Raw genomic sequence first — 24,829 nt, forward strand, 5'->3', positions numbered from 1 at the left:
GTCCAACCTGAGTAGCTTGCATCTGTCCACCCCAGCGCCCGGCACAGTGCCCGGCATGTGGTGAGCGCGTAGCGGATTTGAGGCCCTGGCCGCAGCCGCAGGGTGGCGAGGAGGGGGGAATAAGCACCCAGTTGCTCTAATCGGCCCTACCGGGCCCATTTAGCCACAGCCCTTCTCCCCTGGGAGATGAAGCCGTGTGAGCGGCCAGGAGGTGGGCAGAAGGTGATCCCATCTCCAAGCTACTCGAAGCATTTCAAAGCAGGGATTCAAAGAGCAAGTCCCAGCGTGGCTCAGCGGAAAGAGCCCGGGCCGGGGAGTCGGAGGTCGTGGGTTCGAATCCCGGCTCTGCCGCTTGCCAGCTGGGTGACTGCGGGCGAGTCACTTCACTTCTCTGGGCCTCAGTTCCCTCATCTGTAAAATGGGGATGAAGACCGGGAGCCCCACGTGGGACAACCCGATGACCCTGTCTCTACCCCAGCCCTGAGAACAGTGCTCTGCACATAGTAAGCGCTTAACAGATACCAACATTATTATGATTACTTTTATACCTCTAGAAACCTTTATCCTCCTCTGTTTTGTGGGCAAAAGGACTGCTCTGGAGGTTGCCCCCTTCGCCCTCAGAAATACTGCCAAGTTGAACTAGCTGGGTAGGGATATTAATGCGTAGTTTTTGTTTCTGCTGAATGTTTCATTTCTCCTAATGGGAGACTGACCAGGAGGTGGGCGGAAGGTGATCCCATTTCCAAGCTAAGCAAAGCATTTCAAAGAAGGGATTCAAAGAGCAAGTCCCCTTTCATACCTCTAGAGACCTTTATCCTCTGTTTTGTGGGCAGAAGGCCTGCTCTGGAGGTTGCCCCCTTGGCCCTCAGAAATTCTGCCACGTTAAACTAGCCGGACCGGGATATTAATGCGTAGTTTCTTGTTTCTGCCTCAGTGCTTCTTCTCTCCTAATGGGAGACTAAAATCTCTCGACGCTTAAGAGTAGATCAAGGCGGGAACCCGTCACCCAGTCGGGGGAATCCGAGATGCCAGCGATGCGATGGGCGAGGGCCCCACCGGAGCCCAGCGAGTGGATGGGGAACGAGTGGCGAATGGGTGTGGGATGTGAATGAAAGGGGTTTGAAAGGTAGGGCGAACTTGGGGGGCTGAGATTAGGTTGAAGTGACAGTTTAAATGCAGTTTGGTGCGATATTTATTTCTCTTGGCGCTTTGGAAAATGGGGGGGGGGGGGGGGAGGATTGCTCTGTGATTGGCTGGCGCCATCTAGTGGCCCGTCCGGGTACCTCACCCAAACTTTGCAATTCAGTTTTTTTGCAGTGAGGCCAAGCCCCCCCTTTGCAGGTTGTGAATCTCTTTTAGGAGTCCTCGATCAGAGAGAAAAAAAGACTGCCCGCGTAGGTGGGACGCTTCAAACGGAGGGGTGAGTCCCGGTGAGGAGCTAGGAAGGACGCCCCTATTTATTTAGTGAACGAGGTGTCCCATCCCCTCGATTCGATTTCCCGCGACGAAGTTGTTCTGTTTTTGTCCCCGATTAGACCGTGAGCCTAATCAGTGGGCAGCGATGGTCTCGATCTGTTGCCGAATTGGCCGTTCCAAGCGCATCGTACAGTGCTCCGCACAGAGTAAGCGCTCCGTAAATACTATTGAATGGAAACCAGTGTTCTGAGAGAAGGAAGGATAGGCAAGACGAGGAGGAGGAGAGAAGCACTTCTGCACAGAGTAAGCGCTCCGTAAATACTGTTGAATGGAAATGAATGGTCTGAGAGAGAGAAGGAAGGATAGGCAAGACGAGGAGCAGGAGAGAAGCACTGAGGCCTAGTGGAGAGAGCGCCGGCCTCCCGGAAGGACGCGCGTTGGCCGGGGTGTGACCTTGGGCCGGTCACTTCACCTCCCTGTGCTTGTTACCTCGTCTGTGACGTGGGGTTTAAGATGGTGAGCTCTAGGCGGGAAGGGGACTGGGTCCAACCTGATTGACTTCTGTCTACCACGGTGCTTAATAGAGCCCCTGGCACATAGTAAGTGCCTAACCCATACCGTCAAAAAGTGGGAAAGCCATTTCTCTTGGGTAGTCGCTTCCCTGCCTAGGTTGAGGGAAGAGGCCGTTGGAATGAGCGTTTTATCGTGGCTCAGTGGAAAGAGCCCGGGCTTGGGAGTCAGAGGTCATGGGTTCTAATCCTGCTGTGTGACCTTGGACAAGCCACTTAACTTCTCTGTGCCTCAGGTATCTCATCTGGAAAATGGGGATTAAGACTGTGAACCCCACGTGGGACAACCCGATGATCTCGTATCTCCCCCAGCGCTTAGAACAGTGCTTAACAAACGCCATTATCATTATTATTATTATTATTATGTAGGATAGAACAGAGAATTTTCTCCCATTCTTCCCTGCCCCGTTCCCTCCATCTTGGAAGGAGATATTGGGATATTCCACTCCGCTAATCTGTGGTTTGGAATTGGGATGACCTTGATAAATAGTCACTCCGAGCACATGCGGCACCTCTTTTTGTCTTTTATAATTCAAGTGGCAGTCATATCTATCTCATACCCCCTCCCCCCTTTATTTTTTTCAGCATAGCATGCCCTTCCTACTCTGTCCAGCTTCTGGATTTCCCCCATCAAAGAGCTTATAGTTTTTTCATATTTGGATTTACAGTACGTACCCAATAAATACTATTGATTGATCCGGCACTCAGTACAGCGCTCTGCACACAGTAAGCTCTCAAATACCATTGATGGTGAAGATCCCAGTGCTTCCTTTTTTTTTTTTTTTATAAGATGGAAAGTGAATGACTCTATGTCATATAAAGTGGACGAGTGAACAGCCGTTTTTACTACTAGGAGTGCAGAGTGTGTTTTTTTATCTTGGACGGCCCCCGTAGCCCAGGCCAGCCGTCTTGCAGATATATATGGTGGGGTCACGGTGGAAAACCTAATCGAGTAGATGGCAGAGGCCAAAAGAAAAATAAAATAAACGCAAAAATAGGTGGCTCAGGATATTGGCCACTTGGCCATTCCAATAGGCAGAAAGTGCCATTCAGCCACACGCTCTGAAGATCTGCTAGCCCTAAATATTTTTTTTATCCAGCAGATTCTGCCCTAAAAACTGCCTCAAAATGGGCTCATTAAAGGAGAGCTTTAATCTTGCAGTGCACAGACAGTGGAAAACCAGGAAGCCCAGCAAAAGATGACTTTTACGTGCACACTGTAGTTTTTGGGGTTTTTTTTTTTTTTTGGTCAAGCCCCACCCTACCACGTAGTTAAAAAAAATACTCCCCACCCGTCATTTTATAGAAGCCAGGTGCTTATTGTGTGATGGGGCGTGGGTTTCTGAAGGTGATAATGCGTGTAGAGCCCCCTGTTTTTGTTGCGTGCTGTGCCTGGGTGGTTCTCTTCGTGTCTCTTTGGTTGGGTTTCGTCCAGGTTTCAGTGGACATCGTCAGGTGGGGCTTCTCCATTTAGTTTTGCTGCCTGCCTGATTCTGCTTCCGGTTAAGTAATCCGCCGGTGGTATCTTGTTCGCCTTAAATCCGAGGTCTCTACGGACTGATAACGTGTGGGTAAAATCGTGAAAATGAAAAACGGTCACCGTATTCTTTATTTTGAGGATTAAGCTAAGCCTCTAGGTAGAATATGCCTAGGAAATATTTTCTTGTCAGTAAAATCCAATCCCGTTACTACAGAGGGCCGCCGAAAATAATTCTGGAAATGTTTTGCTGTTGAATAAGGTTATACACATGCTAAGCAGTGGTATTTATTTTTGATGTAGCCTACTGCAAGTTCCATTTAGAGATTGTTCGGGTATATAACTGTCAGGGAAATATAATAGAATGTATTAGCATGAGTTAGTATACCGACCCAAACTAGAGCTTTATGCCTCCTTTATTAAGGCTGGGGGTGAACGGAGCAGCTTTCATACATTCGGAATGCATCACCCAGTCATTCTAATTGAAAATGGTATAAATTATTCACAGGGAGCCTACTAATCTGGAACGGCACCGCGGGATAGCGTCTTCCCATTCATCACCCACCAGCGGCTGCAAGGAAAGCAAAGTTTTATTTTAGGTATCCCCCTGGAAGGAGAAATTCACTGAGCCGTTCAGGAAAGGAAAACCTATACTGACCGTGTATAAAGCGGTGGCGGCGGTAATAAAGCAACCTGTACAACTGGGAATAAAAGCATATCCAAGGATCAGAAACTTCCCACTCTCCATTTCCCGTTTCCCTCCCAAAATACGCACCTCGGCGCCTGCGCCCAAAACAGCGTGACCCTCACTCCACATTTTGCTCCCGATTTTACCCTCCTGTCGGGAGCATTTCTCAGTGATTTCCCGGCAAGTTTTTCCCGAGTGAAGAACTCAAATAAAACCTCTTTTAACTTACTTGGACGCTCCTTGTGGGCAGGGATCGAGTCGACTGATTCCGTGACTGTAGATTATTGATTTGTATTGATGTCTGTCTCTCGCCTCCCCCCCGGACTATAAGCTCATCGTGGGCGGGGAATGTGTCTGTTTATTGTATTGCGCTTGCCCGGGCGCTTAGTACAGTAAGTGCTCAATAAATATTGAATGAATAGTATTGTACTCTCTCAAGCCTACAGTACAGCGCTCTGTTCACAGTCAGAGCTCGGTGCTTATCACTGATTGTACCGATGGGGATTTGGGTGAAGAGACAAGAGCCCTCTCCATGTCTTATTCAGGGGAGGTGTTGCCAGAGAGATCTGGTGACTTGGTCCAGTCCAATGTTGAGGTTACTCTTGCCCTTCCAAGGGACAGTGAGTGAGTGGGAACAGAGGGAGGAGAGGAAAAGGACCAGGTCCAGACCTTAGGGAGGGGAAAATCCAGAACGTGTGGTCAAGAAGCAAGTGGAGGTGGTGCAATAGCTGTAGAGGTGAGGAGAAGACAGCCAGACTACTGCCTTGGAAGCCAGGGGCATGCAGGATTTTGAGGAGCGAGCCGTTGGCTGTGGTATCCGGTACCGCTAAAAAACTGGTTGAACGGCAGGAATGACGGGTGGATAAATGGTGAGCCGTGGCTTTCGATGGTAAGCCCCTCGAGGGCAGGGACTGTGTCTAGCCTGAAGGCATCAGAGATCGTGGTCTCTCAGCGAATACCCGTCGATTAATTCTTTGGGTATTCCCGTGGCACCCAAGCCGTCCGATCGTTGCAGAACAGAAAGCGTAGCCAACGGTAGACCGTAAGCTCGTTGTGGCCAGGGAACACGTCTGCTAACTCTGCGGTACTGAACTCTCCCAAGTGCTTAGTACAGTGCTCTGCATATAATACACTCTCAATAAATACCATTGATCATGATGATGATATTGACTAGAGTGTATTGTTTCTCCTACAGACACCAAAGATGTTGACCAGAAAGATTAAGCTTTGGGATATTAATGCCCATATCACATGTCGCCTCTGCAACGGATATCTTATTGATGCTACTACTGTAACAGAGTGTTTGCATACCTGTAAGTATGAAAATGATTTTGAAATGTGAAGAGTTTTAGGAGCTCAGGACCCGAGTGAGCCTTAGATTCCTCCCAGAGCTGTTCCGTCCCCGAGATGATCACCGTAAACTGACGTCGGGCCGCGGGAAGGGAGAAGGTTGCAGCAGTCGTGTACTCGCTTGCCTGAGCTGCACTGGTTTTAGCAGCCGAGCGTAAGAGAGAGGGATACGACTGGTCTTACCGAATGAGAAATGGTGGGGGGGGAAAGACTCAACTGGAAAGTCATTTAAGCGATACACTGAATTTACTCAAGACTAGCCACAGTAGATTACGGCGGTGCAAATCGTTAAAATTAGAGCACAGAAAAAAATAAGTTGCTCAGTTGCAGAGAGCAAGCCTGTGAGAAATGGAATAATGAAAATTTCAGTGGCAGCAGACCATACTAAGTACTCTGTAGGGTGAGACTTAAAAATAAAACAAATCAGAGGTATTTATAAGCAACTTTTCAGATGGGGGTCAGGTTAGCGGGTGACGTTTGTCAAATAAGGGGTGAAATTTCGTTTTCTCTTCTGGCCGTTGGCCAAAGGATATTTTACCGGAGGCCTCTGCCATATTTCTGGCAGATTGTTGGCCTTGGACTCCTCTCTGCCGTGGCTTGACCTGACCTGTTTCGGCCCCAGAGTCCTGTCTGGACTAAAAATCGCCCCGGGGGTGGGCATTCCACGGTCTACAGGCTGGGGGTGGCCCGCTGCTCGAGGCTGATCTTTAGCTCCCGGAATTTTAGCCGGAGCTCCCGGGCCCGCGTGACGAAGGCTCCCCGTGGCTTGAGCTCACCTCAGGATCCTGATCTCTGGGTGGGATTTAGACACCACTCCAGGCCAGAAGGGTATCAGAATTAGTTTCCAGGTTGGTTAAACTCGGAGGCAAATAAAGTGGCTTTTACACGGGAAGCAGCGTGGTGCAGTGGAAAGAGCACGGGCTTTGGAGTCAGGGCTCATGAGTTCGAATCCCAGCTCTGCCACTTGTCAGCTGTGTGACTGTGGGCAAGTCACTTAACTTCTCCGTGCCTCAGTTCTGTAAAATGGGGATGAAGACTGTGAGCCCCACATGGGACAACCTGATTCCCCTGTGTTTACCCCAGCGCTTACAACAGTGCTCTGCACATAGTAAGCGCTTAACAAATACCAACATTTTTTACAGGATGGGGCTCGTTATCGGTCTGATTTCTGCCCCTGGCAAGGCCACTTTCTAGCGACTCCATAAAGTAACCTACTGATTGTAGTCAATATGCTAAAGCCAGATCTGATTAAAAGGAGTTGAAAGCTGTGCCTCCCCCTCCCCCCCCCCGACAAAAAAAAATAAATAAAAATTCCAGAGTATATTGTGAAGACATCATTGCAGGTATCGGTAGTACCATAAATCGGTACGAGTGCCTTCCTTGCTTGGGATGGGGATAGAGAATATACAAGTGAAAACTGAGGTTTTGAAAGCTCATACTCCTGGATATTTTTTTATCTACCTCAATCCACAATTCCCAAGACACCCCATTAATCCCCAACTTAAGTTTGTTTCTGAAGGAACCAGTTTGGGGGCCTTTGGGGTGGGCAACCTACAGTAGGACTTGTAGCGGGGCAGGAGGTACCGTGCAGTGTCGTATCTGGAGAGAGGGCAAGTCTTCCGTGGAATCAGTGGTATTTATTGAGCGCTTACCGGGTGCAGAGCACTGTATTGAGCGCTTGGGAGAGAACAACAGAGTTGGTGGACATGTTCCCTGCCCACAGAGGGGGCTTATAGACTAGAGGGCGAGACAGACATGAAAATTGCCCACGGAAATGTACACAGGTGCCGTAGGAAGCGGTGGCTTTGCTTTGACCTTGCTAGAAATGGCAGCTCAATCTTGGCTGGCAACTTTTTTCCCAGCTGTTCTTGAAGGGGTGGCAGAGACCCACATCCTTCACCATCTCCCCGAGTATCTCACGGTAATGAAAATCCCGAGGTTTTCCGTTGAAGACAGCCTAGCTTTTTAAAACCCCGCCTTGCATATATTTTGATATGCTGAACTGGTTTGATTCGATCATTTGGAATTTCCGCTTAGGTGGCGGTCGACTTGGGGTCCTTTATCTTAACCGAAAGGCAGATGTCACTGTTTAGCTTCAGAATCCCGCTTCCGGAAGCTTAAATTTAGAGAGGTGGAAAATAAGACAGACTGCCAAGGTCATATCTCCGGGGCACATTTTTAAAAAAGCAAATGTTCCGATTCGAATGGCAGCCTACCTACCTATGGGAGAGAGAACGGCAAAACAAAATTAGAAACCACAGTGCCGTAGTTTTTTTTTTTTTTTTTTTAGTCGGGGGAAAATGCAAATTATACTCACCTCGGTAATGGGGCCGTATGGGTGAATTTTATTTGCATTGAACTGCAGCTGGACCTTAAAAGGGCCTCAGCCAAAGTTAGCAGAATTAACCTTGTTGCTTTTTGCTTCGCCTATGATTGAGAAAAATCTGATCACCTGAGGAGATGGGAAATGGCATTTTCAAGTATCCTTTATAAATAGAGCTTGAAAGTAAGTTATGGGAAGCTACAACTAGGACCAGTTTTTTTTAGGTCTTCCTCCCTCCCTTCTCCATCTCATGACCCTCTTTCATCATTCACCCTTTGACTCGCATCTTCTCCCTCCACCTCCCTCTCCCTCTTTCGCCCACCACTCCCGCCCATCCAAAAGCTGAGGTGGTGGTTTGGAGAAGTGACTTTGCTGTTGGTTTGAGGGTGATAGTCAAACCACCCTGTTTGAAGCCCGATATGCAAGTACGAGTCTATGAATATATCTGAAAATTTGGAATGTAACCCTTTCGGTTCTATGGCCGTACGTGGTGACTGATTTTTGACCCCTTTCATTTTTAAATGTTCAGAAGAGTATAAATGAGCACTTCCTAATTTGTGGATTTTCTAATTGTAAATATACTTTTGAAAACAGTCTGTAGGAGTTGCCTGGTAAAATATTTGGAAGAAAATAACACTTGCCCCACGTGTAGAATTGTTATACACCAGAGTCACCCTCTGCAATATATCGGGTAAGTATACACGATGTGAAAGACAAAAAAAAAAATGTATAATTTAGCAGTGCATGAAAGTAGCCTTTCCTAAAGTAGTACATTAATGTTGTTCACTATATTTAAATTCAATGACTTTTCCTCGGTTGCCAGTTCAAGCCCACGACGGGGTGATTTTCCCAGATGGCCCCATGTAGATCTATCAGTCTGACCTTGGGTAAAGACAGCTACTGCTTGGGATCTCCTAGGGTTCTGTTTTAACTCTTTGCCCTGAGGACATTATAGGGTGTTGGTTTAAACCGAGCCATCTCGGATATTGGTATTTCACGGCTATCAGCGGCTCTGTTCTATAACTTCAACTTATGCTTCATTGCATCCCCGAAGAGCATCCGCCAGTCCCGTATAAGGTGGCCGAATGTGACTGTCAGGGACAGTCGTGGAGGTTAGGTTCCCAGAAGTTCCTTCGGGTGGAAAAAACAAAGGCTTATGCAAGATGGGGGACGAGGACCACCCTAGAGTGCCCTCCCACCGGGCGATGTTCAGGAGGGCTCGTTGCCCCCTTCGCCTCCCTCTCCCCCCCGCCCCCGTCCGAAAAGAAGGAAGATCCTTCTAAGCCTGTTAGTTTGAATGTTGTTCCAGCGCTAAAGAAAATCACATTAAGCAGTTAGTGTCATATAGAGTTCCCCTTGAAGACACCACGGGTGAAATTCACCCGAGCGCCCGAAGGACCCGAAAGGGCAACGCGGGACCCGTAGCCCTGGCCGCGCGTTGGGTGCGCAAAATGGCCGTCCCTCACTGTGGGGCCGGCTTCACGTTTGCGGCGCCCGGCACTCGTTTCTCTCTTCCTTGTCTCTCTCGTCTCTTCCTCGGGAAGCTTTTTGCCAAATGGAGCCACTTTTTTCTCGATAGCCGCATGCCGCGCCGGCCCGGTCTCGGCGGTGAGCTCCCAGGCTTCATCTGGGATGCCGCATTCGTCGCCCGAGGCACCGTTCTACTTAAAAGGTTTCCTCCGCCCTCCTTCCTTTTGGTTTCCCGATTTCAGAGCTCCACAGGGCGGGAGTGTGGGTATCCTCCTGCCACTCATTCTCCTCCTGGCCCTAGACAGTGGCTAACAGGGGAAACCTGTGTCGAATTGATGTGGGCTGCTTGTGAGCCCAACCCTCTAGAGGAGGACGGACCGTCCTGAGGCCCTACGGGGAAAAGGGAGAGAACGTGTCCCTCTGGCCGCGCCGCCTCAAGGACGGGCGGCCCCATTTGGCGGGGGGGCCGGCTGGCAGCCATTTTGCCGTCTGCACAGCTGTAGTGGGGCACTCCGCTCCCCACTGGCCCCTTAACCCTGGTGAAGCAGCAGGTGGAGATGACCGCTCTCGGCGGCGATTTCTCGGTTTGAAGCCGGCGGACGAGAATAAGGGGAAGGGCAGCGGAAAGCCTTCCTTCGCCTCTGTCTGCCAAGGGTGTCTCTTACTGCACCCACGGCCACCTCAGGAGGCACGCGGTGAGCCGAAAGAACCCGTGTCGGTTTCATTAGGCGTATTCCTTTGTAACATCCACTTTAACCATCCCGAGTGGTGGTGTTTCGGTGAATTCCCGTCGGGTGTATTTCGCTTTACCGGTCACACTCAGTAGCAAAGATACGCGTAGCGGCCGGGGAGAGGGCGGGCGAGTGGCACCGTTGAAGCCACGAGCGCGACCATCTACCCCCGTCCCCCCGGACGAGGTCTCAGTTCTGACGTTTCGGGATTGCGGCTCGTCCGGCGTTCTTGACTCCAGACGCCACCGTCATCGCCGTGGAAACACCGTCTTGTACTTTTAAGTACCAGAAAGTGGCACTATTGTATTAGACTACGTCTTGGGAGTCGTCTGCCGTTAAAACGTTGAGCCCGACTGGCTTTCCCTCCGGAGGGAGAGCACCAACGCTCTTGAAACCCGCCATGGGATAGGGACATGTGGACTCAAGTCAGGAATGGGGTGGGGGGTGGGGGTGGGGAAAGGGAAGGGGCTTGTGCCGCATCTCTTCATGGGCAGTGCACCCTAGGAACCGCAGCACTGCTGAGTGACGGAGTCAGGGTCCGGGAAGTGCGTATATGCCGTGAGCATTTCTGTCTTGCTGCCCTGCAGCTTCTTTTCGACGTGGCCTTAAGGAGCTGTTCTGCAAGGGAGCTAGCCGGGCCACAGCCCGCTCGGTTTGCCGGAACGATTTCGTGCCGGATCCTTAAACATCTGGAAGCGGAAGCAGGAAACAACCCTCTGCTCCTGAATCACCTGCAGAGGAGAGGGAGGAGTAAGCCTCAGGAGAGATTTTCAATCCTGGCTGTACTTTAGCCCCGGGGCCCCAGTTCTCTGCTATCGGGCTCGGTCCGAGCACTTCGCACCTTTGAAGCACCACCTCCCCCACACCCTCGCTGAGGCTCTGGCCTCACTGACCGTACCCCAGTCCTCCAAACCCGGCCTCCCGGCACCTTTACTCTTACCTGGCTCTGGGGAACCACTGCTACTTCAACTGGCTCCCTGCACCTCTCGGGAGATTTTCCCGGCGGGTTCCGTCCGTTCCTCCGGTAAGCAAACCGACACAGATTTCCAGGAGATGACAGTAGAACCGGAGAAGGAAGTCGGGGCTAAAGTTCGGGTCGCGTCGGCCGTCGGAGGGGGCCCGGGATTACCCGCGGAAAGGATGCGGCCACCTGTACAGCCCCTGGGCGATAGCGCTCTCACGTGCCTCCCTTTTCCTCCGTTCCGACTTGTTCTGCTGTCGAGGTTGCCCGATCGGCCCCCGTGTCCATAGATGGTCTCCTCTGCCATCCGTCCGAGACACGGAACCCATCTTCCTTAAACGTTATCGTGACACCTGCCGTTGGCATTAGATCTGAACTCCTAGCCTTGAGCTTTAAAACTCTCCGGCGGCTGGATCTTCCTCCCTTTCTCCTCCCCCTTTTCCACTGCCCTCATCCCTTCCTCTTCTCAACCAAACCAACCCGGGTTCTGTGCCCCACAGATGATCCCCTAACTTCTCAGCCTTTATGTGCGTTCCATTCCTGCTGCTGGGACTTTTACCTCTTTTCCGAGCCATTTCCCTCCTCCATTCCTTGGAAAGCTCTCTCAGAAACTCACTTCCTCCAAGAAGTCTCACAAATTAGCGCCTACCCAACTGCCAATGCTACTCTGTCACTAGTGTATATAGTAGTCACGATTCTGTTGTTTGTATTCCATCTGACTTCTAATGCATATGTTTCTGATTTTCATGGTGTAGATCATCTTTATATTTGGTTGTATTGTCTTGCCTCTTTCTTCCCACTCCCTCTTCTCCTGCCTTCCTCCCCGCCCCCCATTCTATTGTGAGCTCCTTGAGGACGGTAATTTGGAATCCCACAGCATATAGTAATGCTGTATATGCACTGGTCAGTAAACACTGTTGACCGAAAAGTTACGGAATTCCTTAGAGTGTGGGTGTATAAGGGGGGAGCTTCTTAAAGGGATTTTATGTTTTTATATGTACCTACACGTGTATGTCCGCTTTTCAGGTTTAAAGATGGCGCTTCTGCGAATGGGAGTCTTATCTGTGTACAGGGGTAGTCGAGAAGATCATTGTGTGCCTGACCACGTCCCCTCTTCATCGAGTGCACGTACGGAATGTCCACCGCCGCTCCGTTGTAGCTATCACCCACAGTGCCTGGCCCGTTTACGGTCGATCAGTCGTATTGCTTGAGCGCTTATTGCGTGCAGAGCACTGTACTAAGCGCTTGCAGTCCTCTCCGGGCACCCCAGTCTTCCCGAAGCCTCTACTCCAAGGCAGTCATCCCATTTCTGATTGCTGTGCCCCCGGGCTGATCTGCCTTCTGCTGCCGTCTCCTGGCTGTCCACTCCTATGCCACATCGTGTGAGGTTTCGGTTCATCGTATTTTTAACTCTCTTCTCTGTCCGCCCCGTTTACAACTCTGCCATTTCAGCCCAGCCTAAAGCAGTCGTCGGGGTATCGTTCGGTCGCCCGTCCTCCACACGTACGTGTCACTCACCGAAGGTGTGATGCCGTGAGTGGCGCTTGGGTGACGGTGGGCCGACCGCATTCCGGGGTCTCATTGTCTTGTGATTCCCATCTCGCCACTTGCTGTTCGGTTTTACACGTAGACGGGGTCGGTTGAAACCGCTGTAGACTTTGGGTGTGTCGGATGCCTGTAGGTCTCCAGAAAGAAGACCGGACACGGCAGTTTTCTCTAGGTCTTCAGGTTGGTTGAATCCTTTTCCTCATTTGGTGCCTCCTGCCGAAACAGGTACACGCATCCTACGAGCTGTCAACCTAGGGGTTGACTTCGTCCCGCAAATCAACAGGTTAGGAAAGTTTGTATGATCGGACCGCTCTTTGGGCCGGTGGATACTGAAGAAGCACGATTCGGCGACCAGGCTGTGGACAGGCCCACGGAGCGTACCGTGTTCCGTGACCCTCCCTGGAGCCGTGAGCGTACAGTGGGGTCTGTTTCTGTTTTTACTGCGTTTCGATCGGAAACCAACCACGGAAACGTCTGTGCTCCGGAGGTAAATTTCATACGAAGAAAAGGCCCGTGAGCTAACCGGGAGCCATTTAACAGACCGGAAATGAGTAAAAGCCAAAATCTTTATTAAAAAAAATCGCCCAGGTCTAATCGAAGCCGAGGGGCACAAGCTAGCTACGCAACTCACCAACTTACAAGAGGACCCTCCGGAGGATATTTATTTCTATTAGTGCCTGTCTCTCCCTCTAGACTGTAAGCTTGCTGTGGGCAGGGAACGTGTCTGTTTATGGCTGTACTCTCCCAAGCGCTTAATACGGTGCTCTGCACACGGTAAGCGCTCAATAAATACGATTGACTGAGGAGAGTACAGCGTGAGGCCCTAGCTGTCCCCCACACTAAGAAACACCACTAACAGCCTGTGGTATTTGTTAAGCACTTACTATGTGCCAGGCACCGGGCCCTGCGCTGCGGTGGATACAAGCAAATGTGGTTGGACCCGGTCCCTGTCCCACGTGGGGCTCACAGTCTCCATCCCTGTTTTGCAGATGAGGTAACTGAGGCCCAGTGAAGTGACTTGCCCAGCGGACCAGTGGTGAAGTCGGGATTAGAACCCATGACCTTGTGACTCCCCGGCCCGTACTCTATCCACTACGCCATGCTGCTTCTCTACTGAGCCGTGGCTCCCCCTGCCCCCACGGTGACGCCAGGCTCAATTCAACATAAAACCGGAGGGCCTAACCGTTGCACGAGGTTCTGGGAAGGCAGCCTTTCCCAGACTCTCACTGGACCAGCCATTATCGTACTTAAATTCTCCTGTGGTCTTCGAGACTCGGCCTGCAAAGCCCGAGAACACTGGGCTGCTGTCCCGCCAACCTTAGGCAAGTCTCTTAACTTCCCCTCATTTTTCCCATCTGTAAAATGGGAGGAGAGATACCGGTCCCCTTGGGTCTCAAAGGGATGAGAAGAAAATATAGGAAGTGGAGAACGGTCCAAGATGACCGAAAATGAATAAAAGGCATGACAGACAAGTCAAAGAAAAACCAAGAGGTTCAGGGGGTTTGGGGAAAGAAATGATCAAGCAGTGATTCGATAGCTTATAAATGATGAATCAGGTAAGGAAGATCTTGACCAGTTCTCCGTTAAGGCAGGTGACTAGAGTAGGGCTTTATTTACATTCTTGCCAAGACCTTTTACCTACCCTGGGGAGCCCAAGTTCCACATGCTCCAGACAAGCAAAGAACTGGGTGCCATTTTGTTAAGGGGGAAGAACACAATGAAGCTATCCAAATCAATGTTTTTTTTGATCACTCGGCTTTCGTGTACTGGGACAGACTGTGTCCCAAAGAACGGTGAGTATAGAACCAAATCCTGCAAGACTGAGTAGCCCAGAGTAGACAGGGCAGCTGCTCATCGTTCAGTCTGAAAGAAAAAAATAACTGAAAGTGGATTTTATTTCCCTCTGTAATAAAGTCCCAAACCCATTTATGAGTCTCTTAGAATCTCTGTCTCTAATGTGTACTCTGTTATTTCATGCCTCATCTCTAAATCCCCTCAAGAAACATTCCCAATAGTAGTGATTCTATGCATTGGTTAAAATAATGAATATTATTAAATGTAACATCATTAAATGAGTCTGCCTACAAGGGTTTTCACCCCTAAACCTTGCCCCTCACCGGAGTTTTTGCTCCATCCTCATCTATCTCTCTTTCCTTTAGTCGAAGCCAACAGCTTGGATCTCTAAACTGGAAATCTTGTTGGGAAAGGGAGGGGAGGGCAACTGAGGGGGGGGGGAAAAGGATTCATTGCAAGCAAGATGAATCAGTGTTAACAAAGTTAGACTTTCGCTTCAGTGGGTATTATCTGCCCACTTACTTTCACCAGCAGCATCAGCCTAATGGAAAGAACACAGAGCCTGGGAGTCAGAGGACCCGAGTTCTAATCCCAGCCCCGCCACCTGCCTGCCTTGTGAGCTTGGGCAAATCACTCAGCTTCTCTGGGTCTCAGTCTCCTCATCTGGAAAATGGGGAGTCAGTCCCTCTTCTCCCAGTCCTTTAAACTGGAAGCCCATCGTGGGACGGGAACTGCATCCGACTTGAGTCTACCCCAGCGCTTAGTAGCGTGCTTGGCACGTGGTAAGCGCTTAACAGATAGAGTAATTATTTGTTTTTCTGGTCCGCCTAGGATCAGGATCTCCAAATCAGTATTTTTCTCATTTGGGGTCAGGGTATTGGAGCAAGTTCTTTTTGCCGGTGACCCGCTGCTGCCCCAGTCCGTACCTTAACAGGACCGGGCCTGTTACAGTCAGAATCCGTCCGCAATTCTTCCTCTCTTTCTCGGTAATGCCTCTTATTCGCCGGCCAATCCAGAGACCGAGATCTGTGGCCCCATCAAACGGCCGAGGCTTTCTCAGCACGAGGGCCTAAAACCCTCAGGGAATTGATTGGAATTCTAGAAAGGATTGACCCTAACGACCGACACCAAAACTCTGTGGCTCCCAGAGTTGACATGGGCTTATCTCGTGCCCCAGTGGGAACCGATCTCACTCAGAAATGGCATGAATTTCCTGGCCCTGGTGTGACATCAACTGGGGCTCTGTTATTACTGGGGGGGTTTCGTTGCCGGTGTTTGGGGTTTTTTTGTTTCCGTTGTTTGGGCACGAGTTGGCTTGAACTACCGCAGCCATCGGACTTTGAAAGTTATCCTAACGGGCCCCGGAGGAGAGGCGGGACTTTTATAGGGTACGTTTTCCTAACATGAGTGATGCCAGATGGTAGATTAGAGGTAGAGCAGTAACAGAGCTAGGCAGGCAACGATCCCGGTCTCCATCTTTCCCTGCCCGCCTCTCTCTCGGTGCCATCGTACCAATGATCAAATGTCCTCTGAGTTAGTCAGGTCCTGCTTATATAGTGTATGTGCGGAGCAGAAACGGCAAGTCCGGTCATTTCAGTAATTGAAAATTAACATTAGGATTGTTCAGTTTCATCACCTGTACTAAAAAAGAAACCCAAGGTTACCTGGAGAGAGGAGGAAATATTTATCTTTAGACTCTATGCTAATCATTTATTTTCAGACTTTATGCTAATCTTCAGCACCTGTGCTTCGCACCTCGAATAATACTCATTTCTGCCACCTTGAATTTGATTACAGAGCTTTCCCTAGGTGGAAGTGGCTGTGATTGCATCATGCTGTATTTTGTTTTATTGAGTAATATACTTGAGGACTGAGCTATGTAGAGTCGATCGTATTTCTGGGCACGTAAGTCTGGGGTGTTAACTGATTACCTCGCAGGAGACCGAAAAGATGAATACCTTTGATTGAAAGCGTTCTTTATAGCTTGGATAATCTTTCTTCTACCTTTTCGCATGTATTTGACATCTAAGTCAAGCGACACGTGCAAGAAATCAGTCTCGTAAAAAAGAATTTTCTTGTGGTAGCACAAACTTAAACACCCGTGGCTTTAAACTCATTATCCCCCCCCACCCCCCCACGTGAATCGTTAGATATATTTCATGTAATTTGGTTTCCTCTGCAGTGCAAACTAATTCTACTCTTGAGTTCCAAACCCGTTCAGTATTGGAGCTTGATATTAAGCACAGTTACCTGCAGAATAGAAATGGCAAAGTTCAACGGAAGGTGGGATTGTAATGATTCTAATGTCCCCTGTTTTGTTTATTCTGCCAGTCATGACAGAACAATGCAGGATATTGTTTACAAACTGGTACCAGGCCTGCAAGAAGGTAAGTCTCGGTATGTTTCAATGTTTTAATAGTAAAATAGCTAAACTGCTACTAGAAAGTGCTCACTTTTCCACTGAAACCATCCTTTCGAGCTGCTCTCCAGTTGGCACCGCCATTATGCAGCTGGTCGGTCAAACCCATAATCTTGGGGTGATTTTTAGCCCAAGATCCCCTTTCATCCCCCCAGGCCAAGCTTGGCACATCCTGCCCGGAGGGATTGGTGCTTAGGCTTTTCCCATCTTTCCATCCCCGTTGCGCTCTGACAACTTCTCACTGAGGCAAACTCTGATCTTTCCCTTCTGGGAATCACCACTTCAAACGTCGCCTATTTTGTGCCACCTTACATTCTGTAGACAAGATAATGCAGCGACTATGCCAATTGGACTTCTTTGCAAGGCCTGCTGGAAAGAGCACGGACCTGGGGAGTCAGAGGACCTGGGTTCTAGTCTTGGCTCTGCCGCGTATCAGCCGTGTGACCTCGGGCATGTCATTTAACTTCTCTTTGCCTCAGTCACCTATCTGGAAAATGGGGATTCAGTCCTACTCCAGCCTACTTAAACTGTAAGAGCCCCCTTTGGATCAGGGACACGGTCCCTGACTGACTTGTATCTATCCCAGTGCTTCGAACAGTGCTTGGCATATAGTAGGTATTTAAGTATTATTGTTATTATTATTGTTATTGGCAACCCCTCTTAACATTCCTCCCGTGACTCCCAATTTCCCCCTAGAAGAAGTACACCATTTTCCAAGACATGGCAGGGATTACTACTATGGTTTGGGGATGATGATGATGTGCTTATTATGTGTTCAGCACTGTCCTAAGCGCCGGGGGAGATACGGGTCATCCCGGTGGGGCACGGTCCCTGTCCCATGTGGGGTTCCCGGTCTAAGTAGGAGACAGACCAGGATTTTGGGGCTTTCACGTACAGTAGTTTGTCCAGGATAAATGTTCAGGCAGGCATGCTAATACTGACGGCTCAAGATTCAGGGGAAAGGTCTATTTAAAGTATCATTTAAACAAAGTCACGTAAATATAGCCTCTTGGTGGGAAATTGCCATCTCATCACCCTCAGTCCGTGGTGTTTACTGAGCATTTACTGTGCGTAGAGCACTGTACTAAGCATTCGGGAGAATACAACACAACCGAGTTGGTTGACACCGTCCCCTGCCCATGAGGAGCTTACCGTCTAGAGCGGAAGATGGAGCTAGAAATCACCGAAGGAAATATCCCTGGACTAAAGCGGAATTGCCGTCTATTATCACAGCTTTAAGTTTCTAAGCCTCTGGAAAGGCCCCTGGGCTAAAGTGGCGATTGGAAAACTGAGAGACCGTAGAAATCCCTCTAGACCATAAGCTTCTTGTGGGCAGACTGCGTCTACCAATTATATCATACTCTCCCAAGCACGTAATACAGTGCTCTCCACAAAGTGCATTCAAGTTATTTTAAAAACGTCTGTGGGACGCAGTTCCCTGCATGCAAGCTTTTTTTTCCTTGTGGTTTTCTAAAAGGATATTTACATCTTTTTTGAAAATGCTCAAGTTGTCATTCCATTTTCCTTCTGATCCTCTCTCTCTCAAATTCATTCTCTCTCCTTCTCTCCCATTCCTTCTGCCACTTACTTTTTCTTGTCTTGCACTTGTCTAAAGGCTCCTCTTGTAATTTTCTCTTGAGTTTTCCCCTCTTGGTTAGCTCCATGTGTTTGCGTCACTCACCGCAAGATGCTCTGCTCATTCCCAGACTTAACTTGGAGATAGATTGGAGATAGATCTCTGTTTCTCTCTCTTCATATATATATATATATATATATATATATAGATGTGTGTGTGTGTATATACATATACATATGTGTATATATACACACACACATCTATCTATATATATATATATTTAGAGCTATATGCACATTTCTTCCCCCTACTCAAGTGGTAGAGTTGTGGGAGATATTGGCCAATGTGCCCACTCAACTTTGCATGGCAGAAATGGCTGCTTATATCGATTTTTAAGCTAACGAGAAGGGATGAAACCAGCAGCAGGCAACTTTAAGAACGGCCATTGTGGCCGTTGCTCCGGTGCTGTATATTAGTCATAGAATCGTGGAAATACAATCTCTCTTCCTACCCTGAGGAAAACCGATACTCAAACTGATTCTGAAATCTGAAATGTATTTGTTTACCCTTGGGGAAAACAAAAAAATCTGCACAGAGACTCCACCAGCTCTGTTCTTTCTATTGTCTAACCTAAATCCCCCCTGTTGCGATTTATTCCCGTGCCTTCTTATCCTGGCCTCAGTGGAAACAGAGATATCTGTTCTTGTTGACCTCTACAATATTACCTCTACCGATATTAAGTCTAACCTGGGCTTTCTCCTTTCTGGGCTAAACAAATCCAATTTTTTTTTTTCTTTCCCGAGGGCTGTTTTCCAACCTTTTCAGCATGTAGTCCCTTCTGGGCTGCCTCCACATTCACTGACGGTCTAAAATCCTGTAAAAAGAGAAGTATTCTTTATTGTAGTAGCTTGTAAAGAGCAAAATTCAGGATGAATTTAAACACCCCACCACAGTTTTTATTGGGCTTACAGCCCAGGGAATTGGAGGAGCGAACGGTGACACAATCCCCCGAACCCTGGGATATCGTCGGGTATCTGGGCTGGGGTCATTCGAGGCCAGGTTTTTCTCTTTTCTTTTCTCGGGTTTTGTTGACACAATAATAAGCAAATATTATTTCTGAGAGAGAAAGTTCCCTTAATGTTGTTACAAGCACTGCAGAAAAAATTCAAGTAGTTCAGCGTTGTGACTCTGGCGCTGGTAGGGCCAAGAGAGTGTGAAGGATGCTGCCCAAGCCACTTAGCTCTCTAACCAGTCAACCGGAAGTATTTATCGAGTGCTTACTATACGCAGAGCACTGGACTAAGCGCTTGGGAGAGTACAGTACGGCATTCGCTGCCCCAAAGGAGCTTACAGTCTAGAGACAATATAAATATAAAGATCTTGCAATCAGTTCCTCTGCACGGATTCTTGGTCCTGAAGTCTCGGGATCGAGGTTCATCTGCCTTTTGTGATGAGAGATTCCGTCGTCACCATCCCCATCGTAAAGTAGGTGGCACTTAATAATAATCGTGGTATTTGTTAAGCGCTTACTATGTGCCAGGCACTGTTCTAATCTTGAAATCTGTGGATGGGATTTTCTACTTCTCTCCCTTCCCCTAGTCTGTTGTTAATAATGGACAATGGGCTATCCAAAAGGCAGGCTTTATAGGAGGGAGAAGACAGTGAAGGAGTTGGGATAATTCGCAAACTGAAAAATCCAGCCTTGAATAACAGCTGGCTATAGCCCGAATCCCAAGGAATATTTGCTGTTGGTACTCGTTTGGTGATGTGGGAGCGGTGAGGTTGGAAGGGACGAAGAGACTGTGAAGGGATGGAATTACTTTATCATCATCATCATCATCATCTCCCTCCTCCTCTTCATCATCATAATCATCAACATCTATCAGATACATTTTGGCTTCCTCACGTTTTTCCAGGTGCTCTGGGGATATATGTAGAGTAGACTAAGTCCCAGCTCTTGAGAAGTCTACCATCTAAATGTTTCCTTCTAGTCTTCACTGTGATGGTCTGATCAGTGGTCTCATTTCTGGTGGGCAGGGTTTTGAGGTACTCCGGAAACCTCCTGCTGGTCTTTTATTTTAAAAGTTAAATTTGTTTTTAATAGCGGAAATGAAAAAGCAGAGGGAATTCTACCACAAATTGGGCATGGAAGTGCCAGGGGACATCAAAGGAGAGACTTGTTCTGCAAAGCAACACTTAGACTCCCATAGGAATGGTAAGTTGAACCTTTCAACGAGCGATTGACGAGGTCAAGTGTGAAGGTGTGATGTGCTGTACCGAGTATGATTTAAAGCCTTTCCCTCCGAGGCCTTCGCCTGCCCCGACTCCCCAGTCCCAAGGAGTTTACGTTCAGAGGGGGCGTACATTTCTTCGTCATTATCATCACCATCGTCATCGTCACCATCAGTAGTATTTGAGTGCCTATTCTGTGCAGAGCACTGTACTGAGCACTCGAGGGAGTACAGTAGTTAGTAGGCACGATCTCTGCACTCAAGGAGTTTATGATTCAGGGGAAGACACACTAAAATAATTTACCAATAGGATGAAGGAGTTGGGCTGTGCATATGAGAGAGTGCTTCAGTAAGAGGGTAGGTAAGATATACACGTAAGTGTTATGGGCGGTTATGAGTACACGGGGGTGGAGGTGACATGGAAATGCTAAAGGGGCAGTTGCAAGGGGCTTGGGGGCATATAACCTAAGGTGATGAGAAATTAATTGGGAAAGATCTCCTGGAGGAGAGGCGACTGTCTTTATTTCTCGTGAGTCCTCGTGAGGACAGATCCTTTCCGGTATTTCCCACAGCGCTTTGTACGAGAGGTTCGGAAACCAGTGCCTGGATGGTTATGAGAAAAGGTAGGGTAGAATGGGGTGCTGGCCTCCCAGGCTGTGATAAAGTTTGGCACTGGGATCTGGTTGTGTTGGTCCTTCGGGTTGAGGGAGTGTACTGTTGCGGATAGATAACACTTCTTTTTGTGGTAGGTTTAGTTGAGTGTCCATCTTAAGTTTATAACGTGTGGCTTTTTGAGGTGGAGGTTATGTGATGGGTGTGTGTGTGTATATGTGTGTGTGTGTGTATCGGTCTCTTTGGGGGAAGTGAGACGAAAGCATTTCTTGTTGCATAAGTAAAAAAAGACTGATTAAACCAAATCCTTAAACAGTGTGGAGTTTTTACCTCTCTCTTTTGTGGAAGCTCACTAATTTCAGAATCGGGGGAAAAAAAAGGCATGAGCCCTTATGCACATGGTACTCTGTTAAGTCCTCCCCGAGGACCGGAGTCCAATGATAACAGTGTCATTGCCCCACACAACTTAATATGTGTTATTCTGTCATTTCATGTACACTAAAGTTGTTCTTAACTTGGTATGAGCCCAGCTGTGGACAAGCAAACCACACTGTTTATTGCTCCTCCACCCGTCACGGTTCAGTTTCTCTTAAGTGACGTGGTCCCAGGACGCCTTCCGCCTCATGTAAAATGGCCTGGGAATCGGAGAAAGGCTCTTTATGACAAAATCCTGTGGCCCGCTTCTGAACGCGTCGACTTTGCTGGTCTTTGTTTATGCTTTGGTTGGGGAAATCTACCTATAAGTTTTCAGATTAATATTTCGCCTGTGCATCGACTACCTCGTGAAATTGAAGTTGCCCTCTATTTTACCATCTTGGATTAGTACAGTATTCTGCATTTATATTAAAGGTGAAACGAAAGCAGATGACACTTCCAACAAAGACGCATCAGAAGAGAAACAAGAAGAGGATAATGACTATCACAGAAGCGATGAACAGGTAGATTATCTCCCCCTTCGTCGTTAATCCTTTTTTTCGAGTATCGATAGGCGTGTTTCTTCCGAATGACAGAATGCGTCAGTTAATCGAATGCTCTCTCGAAGCAGAATGCTTTTCTCTAGGACGCTTTTGACAGAGGATTGAAAGCTGAATTGCCAGAGAGAGGTATCTACGTATTACCAAGAAGATAATGCTGGTTTCTGCCCTTTTTCTATAGGTTACATATTGAGCGATCTGCCTAAAACCGATAATGATTGTGGGATTTAAGTGCCATACAATATACTCAGTGCTAGGGTAGGTACAAGCTAATCAGGTTGGACACAGTCCGTGTCCCACATGGGGCTCTTTTCCCCCATTTTACAGATGTGGTCATGGAGGCCCAGAGAAGTGAAGTGGCTTGCCCGTGGTCACATAGCAGACAAGTGGTGGAGCCAGGATTAGACCCCAGGCCCTTCTGCCTCCTAGGCCGGTGCTCTATCCACTAGGCCACACTGTTTCCAGGTAAAAAAGAAAGTTACAACCTTCTTAGCGCTACTTATAGGTCAGAGTAGAATTTTGGGCCTTTCCTCTCCCCTCACCCCACCACCACCAAGTCCAGGTTCCCCCTACCCAACTGGCCCGGTCCATTTTTGGGGACCCGAAAGCATTTCTCACCTGGAATCTCTTTATCACTTTTTAGTGCTTTATTTCTTTATCGCTGTTTAGTTACTCATCTTCCAGTCCCTCGCCGCTGCCGTATTTCACGCTGATTCCGTGTCCTTCACATTGAGCCTAAATTTCAGTCTCGTCTCCAGAACTGTTGCCTTTTATTTCCTCTCTCATGTTAATGTCTCTAATGACTAACTGTTCCTCTCTAATATTAACCCATTCGGACAGTGGGTCTGGGGAGAGCGCAGTCAACTTAAATAATCGCGTGCTTGCCGGCTGCTGAGCCGGACCACCCACCTCCCCCGATGCCCCGGCTTTTTTCGGTGCCCATATCCAGTAAGAGTCTTTCCAGGCTTTACCCATTTGGATAGTTCTGATCCAACGGTCCTTTTCCTGAATCTCTCTTCTTGTATTACAAACGGTCTGATGCACTCCCCTTGGTCAACTCGCGGAAGAAACGTACCGGCCCTGGCCGGCGAATGTTAGACCGAGCCTCGGTGTCCACAGCTCAGCGTGCATTTCGGTATAGGGTCTCCTCAATAACCCTAGCCCTTAAATTGTACATCGCCCCCTCCTCATTTAGTTTTAGGGAATGCCTTCCTGTCAGAGACTGGGCCGATCCAACCAATCCGGGGGGTTTCTGGAAATTGGCACAGCTCCTGGGTTCTCTTGAGAGCTTCTGTAGCTTTTACTTCTTTCCTTTCCAGATCACTGTTCGGATCCCTTGCTGCACCCAGCTGTTCTCCTTATTTTTGGCATTCTCTTCTCCCCGTGAGGCCCTATGGGATGCCTAATTCATCAGCCAAGAGCCTTCTTAAGCGGAAAAATGTCTCCATCATGACACACCTACCATTATTTGGTTTAAATATCCTGTCTGTGTAAACGACATCTTCAAATAATCGACCTAGGCAACACAAGTTAGCACTGTTGACCTGTGACATGTACTTCCGTAGGTCCCCTAACGTCACAGATGATAGGATGTAATCCTTATTTTCTTCAACGTGCTAGGGAATGGGCATTTCCCAAATACGGCGGACAGGGACCGTGTCTGTTATATTGCAGCACTGGACTCTCCCAAGCTCTCTGCACACAGAACAGCACTCTGCACACAGTAAGCGCTCAAAAAATACGATGGATACAGAGTGGAGAGGAGTCTCCTGCACCAGTCTTTCTTCATTTGCTACCATTCTGCATGTTCTACCCTCGGAGAAAGCGGGGAGAAGGTGTTAGTTGCGTGGCGGCCGCCAACGACAGACCTTCCTCTGTAAATGAATTTTATCTTTATGCCTCAGGAGGAGGAGCACGCGGGTATCTTTGTGCTGATTCTGTTGTGGCGTATTCTCCCAAGTGCCTAGAGTGCTCTGCGCATAGTAAGCGCTCAATGAAAGCCTTCGATTGATTGAAACCGGGTGATAAGGGGGATCGCACACGCTTCCCGGCTCCTCTGGCCGGGCCCGTTGAGGACCGCGTGCGGACAGGAGTCGGCCTGTGCTGCGGGCTCGCGCTCCACGTGTGCAGAGATTGACCCTGCGTGGGCTGGGTCAGGGTGGTCTGGGTGTCCCCCAGGGTGACTGCAGAATCGGCGGTCGACATCTTATAATTTTTTTTTCTCCTCCCCTGAATGAATTTGTTTTGGAGTCACTGTGGAAAGGCTGCGAGGCAAATAAACAGTATGAAAAGGGTACGACAATGACAAACAAACAATGCCGTATTTTTTTTTTTCTTGTTGACGGCAGGGAGTTATGTAGAGCACAGATGAAATCATTGTGGGAGGTGGTGTCGGTTTAAATTCAGTAGCTCTCAACCTTCTCTTCCCCCCCGTCCTCCTTAAAATGCACTTTTGGTCTTTATTGTCCTTCAAGGCCCACTTAGGAATTTGAAGTTTTGTTGAATAAGGAGTACAGAATGAGTAGTCATGACACAAGGGGGGAAAAAAAGGGCAAAAAGATTCTTCATACCAAGTTTTAAAATTTATTGAGAAGCCTTGCTTGATGGTATTTGGAGGGCAAGAGAGAGAGAGAGAGCCAACGCATGAACCCATTTGTAGGCAAAGACACATTCATTCCAAGACATGCAGC

The 24,829-nt window shown here is 48.5% G+C and overlaps 1 protein-coding gene across 2 annotated transcripts in view; it reads left to right on the forward strand.

Moving 5' to 3' along the window:
- Nucleotides 1-24,829, forward strand: part of PCGF3 (polycomb group ring finger 3) — a 67,505-nt gene that overhangs the window by 37,769 nt on the left and 4,907 nt on the right. Inside the window, exons 2-6 of one of the 2 annotated variants that reach the window (XM_029054007.2) lie at nucleotides 5,346-5,463; nucleotides 8,418-8,514; nucleotides 16,659-16,714; nucleotides 20,427-20,537; nucleotides 22,015-22,103. In XM_029054007.2, coding sequence (XP_028909840.1) covers nucleotides 5,355-5,463; nucleotides 8,418-8,514; nucleotides 16,659-16,714; nucleotides 20,427-20,537; nucleotides 22,015-22,103 — 462 coding nt within the window. In that variant the 5' untranslated portion in view covers nucleotides 5,346-5,354. Of the gene's footprint in view, nucleotides 1-5,345; nucleotides 5,464-8,417; nucleotides 8,515-16,658; nucleotides 16,725-20,426; nucleotides 20,538-22,014; nucleotides 22,104-24,829 lie in introns of both variants that reach the window. The other variant, XM_007672835.3, reaches the window with a different exon arrangement.

Source organism: Ornithorhynchus anatinus, chromosome X3 (genome assembly GCF_004115215.2).
Source record: "Ornithorhynchus anatinus isolate Pmale09 chromosome X3, mOrnAna1.pri.v4, whole genome shotgun sequence".
In the NCBI taxonomy this organism is placed as follows: domain Eukaryota; kingdom Metazoa; phylum Chordata; class Mammalia; order Monotremata; family Ornithorhynchidae; genus Ornithorhynchus; species Ornithorhynchus anatinus.